The following is an 18,564-nucleotide window of genomic DNA, read 5'->3' on the forward strand; positions in this document are numbered from 1 at the left end:
ATGTAACTCAAGACCACGAGTTCTGTTTGCTAATTTGAAATGGTCTAGCTAGTAGCTAATGCAAATTTTTGTACATATGTGCCGTTCATTTCTTATTTTCTCAAGTCAGAGATATAACATTAACGACTGGCATGGAGACTAAATTTCTACAGTGGTTCCTAAGATTCTCACTATTTTAGTTTCTTAGATTCAAAATTTACTATACTGGTTTTCGAGATCTAGCTCCAGGCACCATCTTGGTTTAGTGTTGAGTCAATGAACGGAATGCTGAGTTAGTTTTGACTTGCAACGTTAGACACATGGCTAAATAGTATTTTTTGGTTTTAGCTCTTAAATAAGGCAAAAATAAAATTGTTTTAAAAAATGAATGAATGGAGATATAATGATTTGCACATCGTTTAAGCTATTTTTCATCTTCTTGTTTTTGCTTTGTTTAAGTGTCAAAACAAAATGACGCCATTTAGTTATGTCCAGCATGACAAGCCTGAGCCAATTTAATACTTAGTTCACTGATTCAATACTAGAAATGATTCAGGGACCAATATGATGCCCACAACTAAATCTCGAAACCAGTATAGATAATTTTAAATTTGAGAAACCAAAATGGTGAAAGTTGTGAATCTAAAGGACCACTTTGGAAATTTAGTCCATTGTTTCTGTTAGTATCTACTTAAATACGATGGAAAAGACATAAACAATTAATTTTTGCTTTAATAATTGAAAAATTGGTAACCAATTTTGAGAAGTTACTTTTACCTAGATGTAACAAATCTTCGGGAAGATTTACTTTGGAAAAAATATCACAACCAAACTAAATTAGATTCTAAAGTGACGAACTCAATCAGTAACAATTTTAAATTAATTAATAAATTAAAATCACAAGCCATTTTATTTAGGGTTGTTTAACACTTTAACATGTATGGACACATGTTAAGGTTATCAACCGAAAAAGTTTATATAAAAAGAGTTTAATTTTCAATGCATTCATTAAATAAAAACTTCAGTTTTATTTTAAAAAAAAAAGTACTCCCATTAATAATAACCTTAATATTTTTCCTTAAAAGTTAAAAAAAAACCTTTAATAAGAAATTTCACTTTCTAGTTTCTTAGGAGGAGCTTTTCTTATTTTCTGTTAAACGTTTTGTGAAATATTGATTACTTTGCTTTTAAAAAACACCTAAAGATTGGGTTCGTTTGGTATTGATCATGAGAGTGAAGTAAACAACTATGTGGATAAACATAGTGTGTTCTTGAAATCTAAAATAATGGGATAATTTTGCAAAGCTAACAACATTCCAAAGCAAAGATGTAAGAGTGTATTGAGTATCTAATACAATATGCCAGCATAAAAGAAATAGCACAACAAGCAATTCTTTTTATACAGCAACAGGAATCCAAAGTTACACAAAATATAGAGAACAAACAAAATATATATATTTGTTTATATATGATCTGGAAGTCTCCAGTTGAATTCTACTGGTGGTGGAAGAAAACTTGTCAGGCTATAATAAATGCACAAAAACTGAGACACTGAATTACATATAGTAGCAGCAGTGTTTCTTATCAGCAACAGAACCATCATAAATTCAAACTCCTTTGTAAACATTTTACTATAACTATAAATTTTTTTAAACAAATACTTCAGTATGGTTCAACAATTTCTGCACTAGTTTTGGCTCTTTGATTTTTCCACTGCTCTTGGAGCTGCAACCAATACAAATCACAACAGAATCTTTAAGCAATCTTGAATCTTAATCTAATAATCCAACATGTTTAGTGTAAGATGTACCTAGTCCAATTGCCTCAGACCCTTTCATGATCCTCAGTCTCCTGCATGAGTCAGTGAACATCCTGCATCAACAAAGAATTTGTTTATTAAAATTGGATATGATCTTTAAAAGAATAACATGTGAAGCAAAAATGCCACATATTTATACATACAAATTCACAATTTTTCCCCAACTAAATAGTTGATTATCAGAATAATCAAACATGCTATAGTAGAATAATTAAACTTGTTTACAGTAATATGATTAAAAGATTTATATAAAATTTGTAACAAAAATAGAAATAACATACTCCCAAGGAACATCTCCCACAAGCATCCAATCTCCATCCTTGTCTTCATAAGTAAGAACATATTCAGAGCCATGGAGAAGATCCCTCAAAGAGCTCTCACTTAATCCATCTTTTCCAGGCAGCCCAGGAGAGTTGCACTGACCTAATTTTCCATTAGAGAAGTTGCAACTCAAACTAAAGAAAAAAATTGCTTATAAAGAAAAGGAACAAAAAAAAAGTAGTTGAAGAAAATACCAATGGTGAAGCAGCTAAACATCTTCTCAAGAGCTGAAGAAAGTTCCTTATAGTTGCTGTAGGTTTTGAGATCAACCTTTCTTAGATAAGGAGCACCATCCATGCTTACCTTCACATACAAACAACCAAATCCCGGTTTCCCTTCAGCTTCATCATTGTTCTTTGTCAAATTAGAGGCCATGGTGTTCTTTCGAAACGATCGAATTGGTGGCCACCCCACAACCTGTGCCCTGTTGAAAAAATTGGAAATTTTGATATATCAACAGCCTCCAGATTTGAATTTCCATGCAGAGAAGAACATACACAAACTATATCACACTGAAACACACAAATTTAACTAACAATCACACTAACTATGAACAATTCTTTTTCAATCATACTAAGATTATCAGAAATACATTCAACATAGTGCATAAAACATAATATCATAGTAGCATTTTAATTTGGCATTATAATTTTAAATTGTTTGAGAAGAGAACAACATTGTAACAGCCAATCAGACTAGTTTTCATGAATCATACATCTTTCAGTTTAATCAAGCAACCAAAACATGAAATCTGCACCAAGTTGACTTACTTAGAAGCAGGAGCACTAGCATGTTCATTAGTAGCAGGAAGTTGAGGGTTCTTTTCCTGAAGAGGCTTGGACTCTTTGATGGATTGTGAAGCAGAAGCAGGGGTGTTAATGGAATTTCCTTGCTGGGTGCTAATGGTTTTGGGGTCCAATGGAGGCTTTCCAACAACATTCCCTGATCCTCTTGGTGAAAACAAAGCAGAAGGTTTTCCCAAGTCAGAGTCAGATCCATGAGCATCAGAGAAAGCCCATTTAGCATCAATGGCATCAGAAAAGCCTCTCTTAGCACCAGCCACATGGACATGGTGGTTCATGACATTGTTGTTGTTATTGAGGTTCCCAAATAGAGAGAGAGAGACCCCAGAAAGTGGTTTTCTCTCTGGAGACTCAGAACCTGGTAGGCCAAGCCTTAACTCAGTCTCCTTGAAGGTCTTTCCATCTTCAGAAGAAGAAGAAGATGATGATGAAGGTATCTTCTTCTTCTCTGCTAAGCCTATGTAATCATGTTCCAAAGGTGTAGACATCAAAATATGGCAACACTCAAAGAATCAAAGCTATGCAACAAGGGTGAAAACTTAGTATATGTTTTGTGTCACTAAATAATATACACCAGAGAGAGAGAGAGAGAGAGAGAATTGAAGTGTGCTTGAACAGAAGTTATTATTATGGTGTTATATTCATATGAATGAAGAACTGTGCCTTTGTTAATGTGGAAAAAAGAACCTTCTTGAGCCTTGCCTTTGTTAATTATAATTTTGGTGATATTAATTAAATCACTAATTCAATTTTTTAACAAAGAAAAGAAAACTAACTTTGATATGCATGTATGAAAATCAATATTTGTCTACATCTTAATGAAAGTATATATATATCATATACACCACAGTCTAAAATTATGATATAAAATTATGATATAGATTCTACACTAATTGAAAGTAGGCACTATAGAAAACTAACTTTAGTAAAAGCTTTTTTATTTAAATAAAAATACGTATTAATTTTTTTATTTTGTATACATATATAGCAAAATATTTATGATTTTATGTATTATTAATTAGCATATAGAACAACTTTGTAGGTATAGTCTGCAAAATTAAAACAGAGAAATCTAAGTTGAATTTTCTAGAAACGTAAATTTTTTTTTTTATTTAAATAGAAAAAAACCATTTAATAATTGCCACTTTTTAGTATTCAAAATATTATTATCTTAAAAATAAAATCACATATATTATTTTTATGGAAAGCAAATTAAAGTGTTCCCATTCATGTTCAATCATATAAAACAATCATGCACATTCCCATCTTTATTATTTTAAATTATATACATTGTTGGCCAATGAATAATAACTCAAATGGCATAGTCTCTCCATATTCAATTAAGAGGTTGCGGGTTCGAGTCTCTTATCTTTAGTAAAAAAAAAATTATATACATTGTTGTCGATGTAATTTGAAGTATTTATATAAATACTTAATAAATCAAAAAATACGCACAATTATATATTAATTAATCACACAAATTAAAATTGGTTAACCATTAAGTAAAATAATTTTATTGAGATGAAAAACATATGATATATGATGTATCATGTATGTATATTATTGCCTGAATTCACAAGTGTTTTTTGCTGGAAACAAGCTTAGCTTGTTATATGAATCATGATTGGGTAGTGTATATAATTATATATATAGGTAAGTATTATAATTTTAGTATAGGTAGTGAACAGTTGTATCATTAAAGGTACTAAGATACATTACATTACATTAATATTAATATAATAATATATATGGAGGAACTTAGTACGAGGGAATAGCAGCATAAGAGGTTCCCCGGCAACCTTTTAAGCAGTGTTCCACTTTAAGATTAACATGTCCTAACATGAGTGTATTTAGTAGTAAAGTAAGAAGACAAAGTGCCAAAATGCAAAAATGAAAAGTCAAGGAATAATAACTGGGAGTGACGGTGCAGTGAATCCATTTGAATGGCACGCCCGTATCAAAACGTATCGAATCATAATAATTAAAATTGTGAAGCCTCCAAAAGTTGGAAAAGAAAACACTCTCATCCAACGGTGTGTAGGACACTCTTTCTCTTCGTTAGGGGACAAAACGGTGTTCCTCTCACTCTCACGGACTTGTGTTATTTCAGATTTAATTACTCATTTAATTTATGCAAACAAATATCTCATCATTGCACATATTTCATTTTTCATAAATTATATATCTATCATCCCCATCTTTTCTATCTTTTTTGGATTTGTTTGGGTGTGATTTTAAAAAAAATTAATAATATTTTTTTAAAATTTTTTTACAAAAATAAAAGTGATTAAATGTTTGAATATTTTATATAATTTTTTTTATTTATATCAATTATGTTTGAGTAAAATAAGATAAAAGTATTATTTATTTATTTATTATGTGAAAAATATTTTTAAAAAAATCTTTTCAAAAAAATGTAAATTGTAACTTTTCATAAAAAATATTTTTTATTTTTTTAATTCTTTTATTTTTATTATTAGAAATATTTTAAATACACTACAAAAAAATTTCATTAAAAATATATTTTTTTATCAATTTAATAGCGATCAAACAATCATTTTATCTTGTTTACCATTTAAACGAGTTATTTGTTGTATTCTTAGTGTTACGGTTAATATTATTCATAGTCTTAGTTTCAATTCTCTCATACTCCCTCGTTTTAATTATTTATCAGACAGTTACGTCAATAGAGATTTTCTTTTCTTTTTCATTCTCATTTTCCGTTAAGATTTATAGCTAACAAGATATTTTGCATGAATTAACAAATTTGTTAAAATTGTACGTAATTTTAGTTATTATAAAAGGAGAAGTGTTAGGAAGCCAATACTTTTTATAATTTGTAATCATCAATTAATTATTACTAGTATTTTTAATGATGTAAGATTATATTCAATGACGTAAAATTATTCACTTTTTTTTTTTAGTTAAATACTGGTCAAATTTTAATAACTGTGTTGGCTTTCTTTTAGAGAAATCCTACTAGCTACCTCAAGGAACGAGCTGAGTTTGCATTGACAATTATTATTATTATTATTATTCACGTATATTTGAAAAGTAAAAGTAAATTTTAATTTCAATACAAGATAATAAAATATACCGGTAGCTAGTAGTGCGATACATTATTAACGTTTTGAATTCAAAAACCACTTCTATATATTTTTATTTAATCATTAAAACTTTTATGAGGAATAATTTATATAACTTTAAAGAAGAAGCTAAGCTAAGATAGTGTAAAAGTTAGTGTATGTGGGTATTTGCATATATTTAAGGGAAAATAATTAAGGAAGCAAGCTAAGGCATGATTGGAAAATCGTTGGTAGTTGAAAAAGCAAGAAGTATGGGATTAATGATCTTGTCCAAAATTGATGCTGATACTGACATACATGCAGACACAAAACACAGCACATAGTGTAGTAGATTAGATAGTAGCTAGTGTGGTTCATACTTCATACATATATCTTATCTATCTTTGTATTCCAAACCTAACTTGTTTGTGCAATTTTAGGTACGCGACGGCGGAGAAACACAGACACAGGCAGCTGTATCTTACTGTTACATTATTATCACACCATTTATTTCCTTACCCATCAATTATTTTTCATAACTCTTTTTTAATGTTATTTTCCTTACATTAATTCAATAACGGCCTTGGTACAATGCATTGCAATCACTTCTGTCCCCACCTATGTATCCATGCATATATATGGTAGTTAGTTCCACCATTTTACCTTCATATACATATAAGACGGAGTAATTATTAACTAGTTGTATAACATGTCATACAAAAACTATAGGTACCAATATATTATCTGTCAACTTATTGTCAATAATAATTAATTATTATATTTTAAATACATGTATAAGAAGACACATTTAAAAAATAGATATATAAAGACATTTTTATTAGATACAGCCGTAAAAAATATATTTTTATTAGACACATTTACAAAGACACTTCCATTAAACATAATCATAAACAAAAGTTGGCAGAAGTTGGCAGAAATACTGTTGGTAGCAAAATTATATGTCATAACACGTATATCATGGATTCATGGTACTCTAAGATGCATTGACAATAATATGAGACACAACACGATACTCAACACCGACACACAAATTTTAAAATCTTATATGATACGGGGATACGTATACATATAAATATAAAATATTTTTTAAATAAATCGTAATAATATTTTGATATTTTATTAATATTAAAATATAAATTAATTTTTTTATTATTTTTAATATTTTATTTTAATTATATCAAGTATTTAAAATATTTTTTGTTTTAATATATGTTAAGAATAAGACTGAACACGTTGATATGTGATGGTATTTAAGTGTGTCCAAACGTGTCCAGAAAATAATTTTTTATTTTTTATTAAGACACGGTTGGTGAGCATATGTCCGAAATGTATCCGATACGCAGATACAGTAACTTAGCAAAGTATCCGTGCTTTATAGATAGTAATTATTTTTAATCTGGTGAATTAGTATTTAAGTACATCTAAATTCTATTTAAAAATTTGTTCTCGATGAATAAATTATTACATATATAAACTAATATTCGAATTCTCATTATTTATTTAATTGAATAAATAAATTAATCATTTAATCAATTTAACTTATATTGTTAGCCGTCCTTCTTTAATTTCTTCAAGTTTAACGTAGGAAAAATGTGTGATATATAAGCATGCACGACAATTTGAAATATATATGTTGTGATTTAATTTCTTTAAAAACAATGAACAAAAATTTGTAAAAATTATATATTGCTAGCTCTGATCTCCCCCCCCCCCCCCCCCCCTTCCCTTCCTCATACTTAGTTAAACGTTAGATGAATATGTTAGCGAAGAAAATAACTTTTATATATTATTATTAACTTGGAGGATGATAAATGATATATATAAATATGTAATGAGGGTGGTGATATGATAAAAAAAGAAAGGGTGGGTCATGGTTGCTGGGTTGCAATCAGAGAAATCTTTAATGAGGTTTTGTTTTTAGGTGGAATGATGGATTTTGAGGATAGATTATGATGACAATAACAACTTAGTGACTTTAACATGCATGGACCATCCTGTCCCTTATTGCTCCCCACGCCTTCTCTAAAGTGTTCTTAGAACTTCGCTGGCACACTTTAATTTTATTCATCAAATACCTCAACTAATTAAATCCTCCCCTTTTAATTTATATATATACATGCATCATCATAATGTATGTCATGACCTAATAACTAATCAAAAAGGCTATATGTTAAGTTCATTCATTCATCACTACGTCCCTCGTTAATATAATTACTAATTCACACTTAATTTTCCCAAACCTTATTACCACTTCTAGCTTCTTATTATTATCACCTTACAATTAATTACATCAGAATAATTAATATGCATTATTCGGTTATCAGATTATACGATAAAAATAATCGATTTAGATTGATCGAGTTGTTAGTTTAATTATTTGTTTAAATAAGTATTAAAAATTTAAATTTTGTCTTATATGTATATATATAGTAATTTATTATTAGTCTCTTTTCAACAGAATGATACCGTAAAAAAAATATATAATAAATATAATTATAATAAAAATAAATTTACAAACATTTACCAATCACTATATATATGAATCTTTTATACTATCTAGAATAACCATTCGAGTACTATGGATAATAAATATCTTCCCAAAAAATTAAACTGATTTTGGAGTTCACTAAGAATCGAATTCTTGACCTTTTGAATTTAGCACTTTAATATCATGTCATGATATCACTCATCCCAAAAGCTTTAACTGATGAGAAAAAGTAACACTAATAATTATATCTTTAATATTTCATAAACCTCCATTATACATATTGTATAAATATTTCATTGACTCTTCGTACTTTTTCATATAACATTTGGCCTAACATATACTTAGCTTTATTTGATGCAAAACACAAGTAATTAATACTAATAGATCCAGCTTTATACTACTACATACTTATATTATTTGTTATATATGCATGTATATATGACTGAACGTCAAAAACTGTGTGCCCTAAATCATGTAAATTCAGCTAGCTAGCTTCAAAGTCATGATAAAATTTAATAAGAAAATATTGTTATCCATTTTTTTCATTAGTCAACAACATATATATAGTTTGATACAAACAAGAGTACATGTAACATCACTATCATAATAAAAGCAGTTAAGACTGCTCATTGAACTACCATAGCCCTTTCATAATCTTATGACTTTAATTAGCAAATTAAATAACAAAACGACTCGTTACCAGCATAGTTGAGAGCGGAAACTACTTTCATAAATTTCCAACATTCTTCTTAGTATGTGCACAATGCACACTACTCAAACCGAAATATTTGATAACAAAAAAAAATTAATTAAAAATAGTCATAATTTATCTTATTTAATATTTATTAATTATTACAATAATTAATAAATATTAAATAAGACAAATTTTAACAAATTTTTTGTTTTTTTAGTATTATTGATACTTATCAAAACTATTTAAAATTATTTGGCCAAACAAAGCAAACATCAGACTTTCTATTTATGCCATAACTTTAGATGAGATAATTTTGCTACAATTAGAATTGGTAATAAACTAATTAACTATCCAAAGTCAAAATTCAATTTCGGCCGCAATCACTTCATTTTATTTTATTTTTCAATGTTCATTGTTAATAAGTAGCATTAATTATTGCTATGTATAATGTTCATTGTGTCGGTACTCCTTGCTTTTTCGGCAACCATTAATTATCATGTTTTCTGAAACTGCCTCGATATACATCTTTTAATTTCTACTACTTTTGAGTTTTGAGTGATAATTGAGCAATTTATTATTGAAACTATTTCATCTTTAATAATCCCCATAGTTTCTAAAACTAATTACAGCAAGTTTACAAGTTTCTGAGTAAAGAAAGAAAAATTAATGTCTAATAATGACATGGATAATGATAGATAGATAATAGTCCTTATGTTTTAAAATAACTATCCATTAATATTATTTTTTTATACATTTTAAAGTTAATATATTTATATATGTTTTACTTACATTATTTAAGCACATTAATTTTTTATTTTGTTAAAAATTATGTTTAATCTGTGAGTAAATGATCAAATTGATCTCTAAAAAATTATTCATTTTTTAAATTAATTTTTAAAAAATTTATTACTAAATTCATCCTTCAAAAATTTTAAATTAATTGCGTTAAACTTTTCATGACTTCCGTTACTGATGATAATGTTAGAATTTATTAATATGATAGGTAAAATTACTATAACATTCATCACCTGAAAATTTTATAGGTTTTAATAGGATAAATTTATAAAATTATATTAAATTAATTTTAAATTGAAAAAATTTTAATGTCTTAAAATCTTTTTTAATTTAAGATTAATTCGATATAATTTTATAATTTATTATATTATAAGTCAATTAACACTCCAACAAAGACGAATATTATAAAAAAATTAATATAATTATCTTAAATTTTTTTAAAGATCAATATTAATGATCTTTTCATAAATGAATTTTCCTATTTACTCTTTAATCTGTGCTCTAAACTCTTGAAAGGTGAACAAAGTGTGGTAGTGGCCGGCAAGTTAATTAATTAGCCTTGAAAAAAGTATTCATAGTAGTCATGGCAATTCTTTTCTTCACTTTTCTTCTTTCACTTTTTACTTTTTTTTCCAATACAAAATTAAATGACAATATTTTGAGATTATATAATATCATCATTAGAATAATTAACCTAAAGATGAAAATTATATGGAAAAAAAAAGAATAAAGAAGGAAAAAGAAACCACATAGCCGTTTTAATTGACTATGGTAAGGAGCATTCCAAGTGGCACTATAATTGACATATATAAGAAATAAGATCCACAATGGTATACCAAGAATAAGAAAAGAAAAATAGTGGGGCTATTCCAGTGAAAGATTCACTATTATCTATCTATTGTGATGTTTTTTTCCTCTGCTCCTTTGGTGATATAGTATGTGATTCTCTAATCCACTTACCTTATTAGAGAGTTTATTTTCTGTTTTAAAAATATTATTTATATATTAAAATCGTTCGTTAAAATTAATTATTAATATATTTATTTATAAATATATATAATTAAATTTATTTTTTAATATATATTTATATTTTAATTTTTAATATATATTTTATATTAATAATTAATTTTAATATATACTTAATATAATTAATTATTTTAAGTGTTTTTTTTTCAAGCCAAGTGTGAAGGGTAATGGGACCCTTTTGCCGTCCACCATTGCTACAGTGAGAATGTTATGTGCATAAACAATGTCAAATGCAACTCTCTTTCACTCAAAAAGAGGATTCTCTATGTTCTTTGATTGTTAAGGCAGTGAATATTTTGGTCTCTTATAAGATAGAAATTCAGTTGTAGTCGACTTTACGTGAAATTAATACTTGAGAATCGTTAGATAATTTAAATGATTTGACTAAATTTTTATCTATCTAACGACTCTCAGCTATCAACTTCACGTGAAGTCGACTATACCTGAATTTTCACCCTCTTATAACTAGTAGTTTCATATATTTTCAAATTATGAAAATAGAAAATTCTTTTGATCTTCACAAAACAAAAAAGATCTTTATTTATTCCTTAAAACTTCAGCCAAATTAAATTAAATATTAATTAAATTATTAATAATATAATTCGAGAAAATCTTAGTTGACTTGTTAAATACAGCATGCAAAATATATAAGCCTATGAATTTTCTTGTTTCTCCTACATACATACTTTAGCTTGTTCACGTATCTACTTATCTCACCATGCATTCTCAAATTTATCAGCTACTTCACTTTTACTTCCATGGATCTCTTTATATATACGTGGATAAGTAGATTCAACAAATTAAAAAAGAATTTTATGGTAGATATAAAAACATAAATTCTTGTGTGCCCACTCCAACTTTAATTTTTAAACAGCATCATATGCACTACTTCTTCTATTTTTTTAATTATTGTATTAGAAACAATTGATAAAAAAAAAATAAGTAAAAGATAAAAAATTATATTTTATACTATAAAAATAGCATTTAAGAGAAATGTAATGTTGAACACGTCAAAAAAGCTAATTTATGCACATCATTAATTTTAATATCTATATTAACATGCAGCTCTATATATAGTTTTGGTGATCACACCTCGCACCCGCATGCATTAATATTATTCTTGATATTTCCTTGTCTGGTTATTTAATTTGTGGGCTAATTCATGAAGCAGAAAAAACAAGTAGATAGAATATAATTGTAAGGTGATAGCGACCAAAGAGATTTAGACTAAACCATGCCAAATAATTGACCCTCAACAGTTTTTATTAGGGGTGAAGATCGAATCGTATATGATCAAAATTTCGATTTGATCTGTATTAAATAATAAAAATTAAAATAATACAACATATATAATAATTATTAGTTGAAATAAAATATAAAATAAATATTTACTTATTTATTTTTTTATTTTTGCAGATACGCGAATATATGGATTTCTACACAAAATTCGTAATCCGATCCGATTATTGTGCTGATCTGATCGGATCCAATCCGATAGCCTTGCGGATCGAATCCATATCCGTAATTTTCGAATTGAATTTGGATAAACATCGCAAATATGCGGATCGAATTCGATTCATGAACACCTCTAGTTTTTATATCAATTTTGCTAAGTAACTAACAGAGGTCTAGCCAATAATAAATTAACAAATATTTTTAACTGTATTCTATACTAATTAATTATTATTAATTAATAATTATTTAAAAAATATAAAATTATTAATTATTAATTATAATTATTTAAAATTAATTAATTAAAAATTGTTTAATTATACTTTTTCTTTTTATATATGCCCAAGAAATTTAGATATCTCACGACTTAGTCATCACAAAGCATCATTTTGATAATATATATTCAATTAACCGATCGAATAACAATGTGAAATAATAAGCAGCTTTTTTATATTACATAAAGTTATAGCTTTGAGCACTATACATGATCGATGAAGAAGATTCATAAACCATAATCATGTATGCTATTAGTTTGTGGTATAGTGGTGCATTATTTCCAAAATCTCACGAGGTAGGCGCGCGTGTTTAAAAGTTTTAAGAAACCTACTATATATGATACTTCAAATCACTAACAAATTAATTAGGATCTTAATGAATCATATATAAAACTTCATATAAGATGTTCATGTATATATTCTTATTAAGCAAAAAATAAAATGATATAAATAATTGTTCAGTACTATTAGGTCTAATAGCATTTGTTTTGAGGTATTGAGACAGAGATTGGGAGACTGAGACTCAATATCATGGTATCATGTTTGTTAGTTCAGAGATTAGTACTCCAAAATTTTAGTATTTCAGCACATTCAAAAAGTGGAGACACAGGAGACTAAAATTTTTAGAGATAGAGACTAAAATTTTAATAACATTTTACACCTAAAATACCTTCATTTCAATTAATTAATTTCAATTTTACTCTTTGTACAAATTAAATTAAAATTTCATTCGTTTCAATTTTTGTCTTTTACTTTGTACAAAACAGAATACTAAGATTTATTTAAATCTCTGTCTCTTAATCTTTCTATCTTTGTCTCTCTACCAAACGCTACCTTAATGTTGTATCTTGTATGTGTTGTGTTCCCTTTAACTACTTTTCTTGATTTATTTTTTCAAAGTAGAATCCATGTGTTTTGGTACAAATTAAAGAATATGCGGTATAGACTTTAGTCATGGTTAATGGATGGAAGACCCGAATACTGCGCTTTTAGCCATCACACCACCAGTGATAACTTGTAAACAAGTTCAACTCTATAATCATTCATTCATTCATTCATGTCACTCTCTTTCTTTCTCTCCACCAACCAAACGCACTACACTCTTAATTTCCCTGCCAGCAGCCTCCTAAGTAGAGTGCTATATATATATATTTACAGCGACAACCCTATTTCTGAGTGGAACTTATGTGTGTACGTTTGGAATCTTTTCATGCCCAAAAGCCTTTCAAAAGTTGCAATTATTATGTGTACATGCCTCACCTTATGGACACTACATTATCTTATTATCATCCTTTTTTACTTAATTTCTTATCTTACTGTATAGTAGCAAAATTATGCCATTTACACAATCATTGAATTTAAAGGTAATGATGTTAATCTAATCATAGCAAATAGTAAATTGAGAATGGAAACTTTGACATGTGTGTAATTCCAGCACACCCCAGCAGCCCAGTAAATGGAAAAATAACATGACCTTTAGTGTTTTGGGTAATGGTGGCAACTAATTAATGGGAGGAATGAACCAATAGATCTGCAGAATATCACATGGACATTTTTCAATTACTTGATTAGGTGGCACAGTAGTAGAGACATTTTTCAAGCTTTTTTCTTTTTTTGTTTTTTCTTGTATGAAGTGTTATTCTATGATTTTAGCTTGTATTGGACATGGTAAGCCCAGTAATCTTCGGCAGCAACTGAAAACTATGGGCTTTTCTTACACACTACAATTGGGCTACACAGGGTTTGAAGCAAACACTAATTTATTTACATTAAAATTCAATGTACGAAACATGAAAAACAAATGGTCGATATGTTCGAGTGGTTAAGGAGACAGACTCGAAATCTGTTGGGCTTTGCCTGCGCAGGTTCGAATCCTGCTGTCGACGTTTTATTTTTTGTATACTTTTTCTCAGAAGAAAAAGACCAAAAGGACCTTTCTTGAGCTGCTTTGGTTGAAGCAAGTAGCAAGTTGGGGAATCGGTTTTGATAACCGTTCTGTGTTGGTTGAAGCAACGGAACGGAAGCAGCTAGAAAGTAGAAAGTAGAGTTGAGAGAGGTGAAGAATGAATCGTAATCCTATATTCCTCAAATCTTCAACTTCTTGTTAACACTGTTAGCTTCGATTGGATATACATAATCATAATCATATATCTATCTGTTACTATTCGGTGCGGTGAATGGACAGAGAGCCACCGTCCTCGAGTGGCGGCACTGCCGTCACTGGAACCACTGCTCCAACAGAATCATCATCAGCACCGCCACAAGATGCTTGGATTCACACATACAATTCCTTTCTCCCTCTCTGGCCCTCTCTCTCCCACTCTCCTCAGGTTAGCTCTCAGCTCCCTTTCAATTCGTTAGGGTTTGCTTTCGCCCTTATCAATCTCAACTTTTCTTCTTCAATTCGTAATCGCGCTGATTTTTGCTGCAGTCTACGATTCCGATTACGATATCGAGAGTTAACCAGGTTGATGCTGCAAGATTGGATGTGGAAATGTCCGCCATGTTGAAAGAGCAGCTTGTTAAAGTCTTCTCTTTAATGAAGGTAAGCTTTTGCCTTTCCTTTTTACTTCATTTTTTGCTGCAAATGTTCGAGCTTCTTGTAACGTATTTCAGAGTTTTCTTCATTCCTTTGTTGTTTTTGTCGTTGCTTGGGATTAGCCAGGAATGTTATTTCAGTATGAGGCCGAGCTTGATGCTTTCCTTGAGTTCCTTATTTGGCGCTTCTCAATTTGGGTAGATAAGCCTACTCCAGGGATTGCTCTCATGAATCTCAGGTACAGGAATGAGCGCGCAACCGAATCCAGACAAAAAGGTAACATGTACTTTCATTTGTGTGCATTTACCCTGATATTATGCTCAATTTGCTCTGATAAGATGTTCATCCTGGAAAACTTCTTATAATGCTGATTTTATGATACTTTTGTTCACAGTTAGAACTGGTTTGGAGGGACCAGGACTTACTGTAGCTCAGAAACTTTGGTATTGTATTGCCACTGTTGGTGGTCAGTATATTTGGGCTCGTCTACAATCTTTCTCTGCTTTTCGAAGATGGGGTGATACTGAGCAGGTATAGATTTTTTGTGTTTTGTGGTCTTTTTGTGGCCTCACTGCAATCTTGTTCTGTAAACCTGCAGATGGAGGTGTATGGAATGAATCTAATTTATGTTTTGTTTTTTTCAGAGGTCATTAGCACAGCGTATATGGATCTTGCTACAACGCGTAGAAGGAATTTATAGAGCTGCTTCATTTGGAAACTTGTTGATTTTTCTTTGTACTGGAAGGTAATTATTTCAAGAACTGGACAATTGCGTCCCATAGGATGAGTTGACGAGTAATCTGCATCTTATCTTATTGTGTGTTATTGTGAAGCAGGTATAGAAATCTTATTGAAAGAGCCTTACGAGCAAGGCTTGTATATGGGAGCCCGAATATGAATCGCGCAGTTAGCTTTGAGTATATGAACCGACAACTAGTTTGGAATGAATTCTCGGTACCTTTTCTTCTCTCCTTCAATTTTATTCTCCATTTTTGGTTGGATATTGCATGTTAAAAATCATAAATGCAATTTTTCCTTTTGATTTCTATTTGAGAACTGAGACAAATTAATGTGAAAGATGTGGATTGCTAGCTGATTGGACCATTCTAGATCAATCAAAGGGGTGCCGATTTCTACTTTCCAATTTTTCATGATATAACTCTGCTTTCTTAAGAATATTAGAAAGTTTTCACAAGTTAAATGTCCAGTCTTTGTTCTGTTTTTGAGGTGTGATGTTAACTCTGAGTTGAAGATTTTGGACAAGTCTATTATGAAATAAATTAATGTCACAAAGTATTTATTGTTTTGTGATATGGAAAATCCTATGAATTTACTTACAATTTATCATGTAATTATTCCCGGTTCCAAAAATTGTTGCTGCATACCTTTGGTTTTTTTATAGCACAACAAAAATCAATTGTCAATTGGGTAGATTTCATGATATTGTAAGTTAACATACGGCTCAAGGGTCAGTCTTTACGGACTACAAGATGGAAACTTATACAAAGTACTTATACTATATTTCGTGCATAATAAATTAATAATGCACAGGGTTTTTTCTTTTTTATTTTTAAATGCTTCTGGATTTGCTAGAAATCAATTTGTGAGCCTGTCTTGTTCCTCATTTGTCAACGCTTTGGTGTTTATGCCATGCTCTGATGGCAGGAAATGTTGTTGCTGCTTCTTCCTCTACTTAACTCATCGTCTGTTAGAAATCTCTTTCGACCATTTTCTAAGGACAAATCTTCAAGTTCAGCTGAGGACGACACACTATGTCCCATTTGCCGGGCTACTCCAACCATTCCTTTTGTTGCAATTCCTTGTCAGCATAGGTGAATGAATCTCTAAAATGTCTTAGTTAAGGACATTAATTTAATCGAACTTATGGTTGTGGAAAGTTTTATCTTTTTCATATCATTATAGACACCCTTCAAATTCAGCAGTTTATTATCATAGGAAAAGTGCTAAGCATAATTATTTTTGTGGCAGATACTGTTACTACTGTCTTCGGACGCGATGGGCTGCTGCTCCATCATATAGGTGTTCGAGGTGCAGTGAGCCAGTTAGTGCGATGCAGCGGCATGGTGGTGCCCCAACGGAATGATGATATTATGAGAAAGGGAGAAGGCTTCCGATATCTCCATACAGAATTAGCAATATAAAATACTGCCTGAAATTGTGGCTGTATTCTTTTTTCTTTTTCTTCTTCTGTTTTCTCCATTATTAATTCACATTTATTTGCAAAAGGAATCATATTCCTTATTAGTATCATATTGTCATGGGTTGAATGGGGTGTATGAGCCCTTCCAGCAATGTCATCATACATATAGTGCAATAAACCAGTGGTCTTCCGAGTTTATTTATGCTTTCACATCACTTGCACAAGGATCACTCATCACTCAATAGCAATTAGCAATATCAATGGGAAGCTATACATATTTTTTTTTGGTTTTTTCTTTTTTTACCCTTGAGTCCAAGCCCCGTTAATAAAAAGAGAAAAAAAAATTGTAAAGCGCCTATGGTGCTTCCTTGATAAAAAGAAAACAAAAAACCGTAAGGAAAAAAAAAAGGGGACAAAGTAGTCATTTTCATTCCATGTAAAATGTCTATAAGCCACCTGCCAAGCTTAATTTGAGTGCCTTGTTTGACTCAACAGTTGAAAAAAAGATTGCTTTTGCCTTCGAATTATTGTTATCTACATGCTGATAGCTTTAAAATTCATCCTGCCAAATTCGGTCCAAACCCTTTTTAATCTTTCTTTTTCTTTATGTTTTTGTTGTTTCCATGCATCATGCATTAAACAAATAAAAAGGGATTGGTAGATATCACTTAGCTTCAAGGCTGTCGGTGAGAGACCAAACTTTCTGATGAATATTCTTGATTAGAAGACCAATAGTCATATATATAAGTCATAGCTTGCGGCTTATGTGTTGAATTAGTAACATTTAATCCTTTTGCTTGCTGTTTAATTAAGATTCTTACGAACTCAAACTAAACATATTATTTATAGAAAGAGAGAATCGTTTACTTCCATTCATGGTTTTGGGTGTATGTCTCAGTTATATTACACATCAATTTGAAGGTTATTTGGTGAGGTCTAAATAAAGGCATAAAGACCACATAGACAAAAGTATGCACTCGGAACCAAAAAGTACTTATAAACATACACAACCATGTGCTACTATTATTCTTTTTTTGGCGTTTGGAAATGTAATTTTCTTTTTGTTGCATCTCACCCATTTTGTTTTCCCCCTTTTGGATTTTTGTTCGCTACTCTCTACTATCTA

General features: G+C 29.7%; 2 protein-coding genes and 1 non-coding gene across 3 annotated transcripts; 2 read left to right on the forward strand and 1 right to left on the reverse strand.

Moving 5' to 3' along the window:
* Positions 1–1,298: 1,298 nt before the first annotated feature.
* On the reverse strand, positions 1,299–3,562 carry LOC130941384 (auxin-responsive protein IAA27-like). The gene is made up of 5 exons (XM_057869865.1): positions 2,890–3,562; positions 2,314–2,543; positions 2,080–2,221; positions 1,790–1,851; positions 1,299–1,704 (listed from the first exon to the last, which is right to left on the reverse strand). Exons 1-5 carry the CDS (start codon positions 3,408–3,410, stop codon positions 1,667–1,669), a joined length of 993 nt encoding a protein of 330 aa, XP_057725848.1. The 5' UTR covers positions 3,411–3,562; the 3' UTR covers positions 1,299–1,666.
* A 10,980-nt stretch (positions 3,563–14,542) lies between these two features.
* TRNAS-CGA (transfer RNA serine (anticodon CGA)) lies at positions 14,543–14,624 on the forward strand. The gene has a single exon. It is a non-coding gene; the product is annotated as a tRNA-Ser (tRNA).
* A 78-nt stretch (positions 14,625–14,702) lies between these two features.
* Positions 14,703–18,004, forward strand: LOC130940549 (peroxisome biogenesis protein 2). Its single transcript, XM_057868717.1, has 8 exons — positions 14,703–15,068; positions 15,170–15,283; positions 15,400–15,553; positions 15,672–15,808; positions 15,922–16,022; positions 16,114–16,231; positions 16,943–17,109; positions 17,267–18,004. The coding sequence occupies exons 1-8, from the start codon at positions 14,916–14,918 to the stop codon at positions 17,379–17,381; spliced, it is 1,059 nt and encodes a 352-aa protein (XP_057724700.1). The 5' UTR covers positions 14,703–14,915; the 3' UTR covers positions 17,382–18,004.
* Positions 18,005–18,564: the final 560 nt, after the last annotated feature.

Source organism: Arachis stenosperma, chromosome 7 (genome assembly GCF_014773155.1).
Source record: "Arachis stenosperma cultivar V10309 chromosome 7, arast.V10309.gnm1.PFL2, whole genome shotgun sequence".
Lineage (NCBI taxonomy): Eukaryota > Viridiplantae > Streptophyta > Magnoliopsida > Fabales > Fabaceae > Arachis > Arachis stenosperma.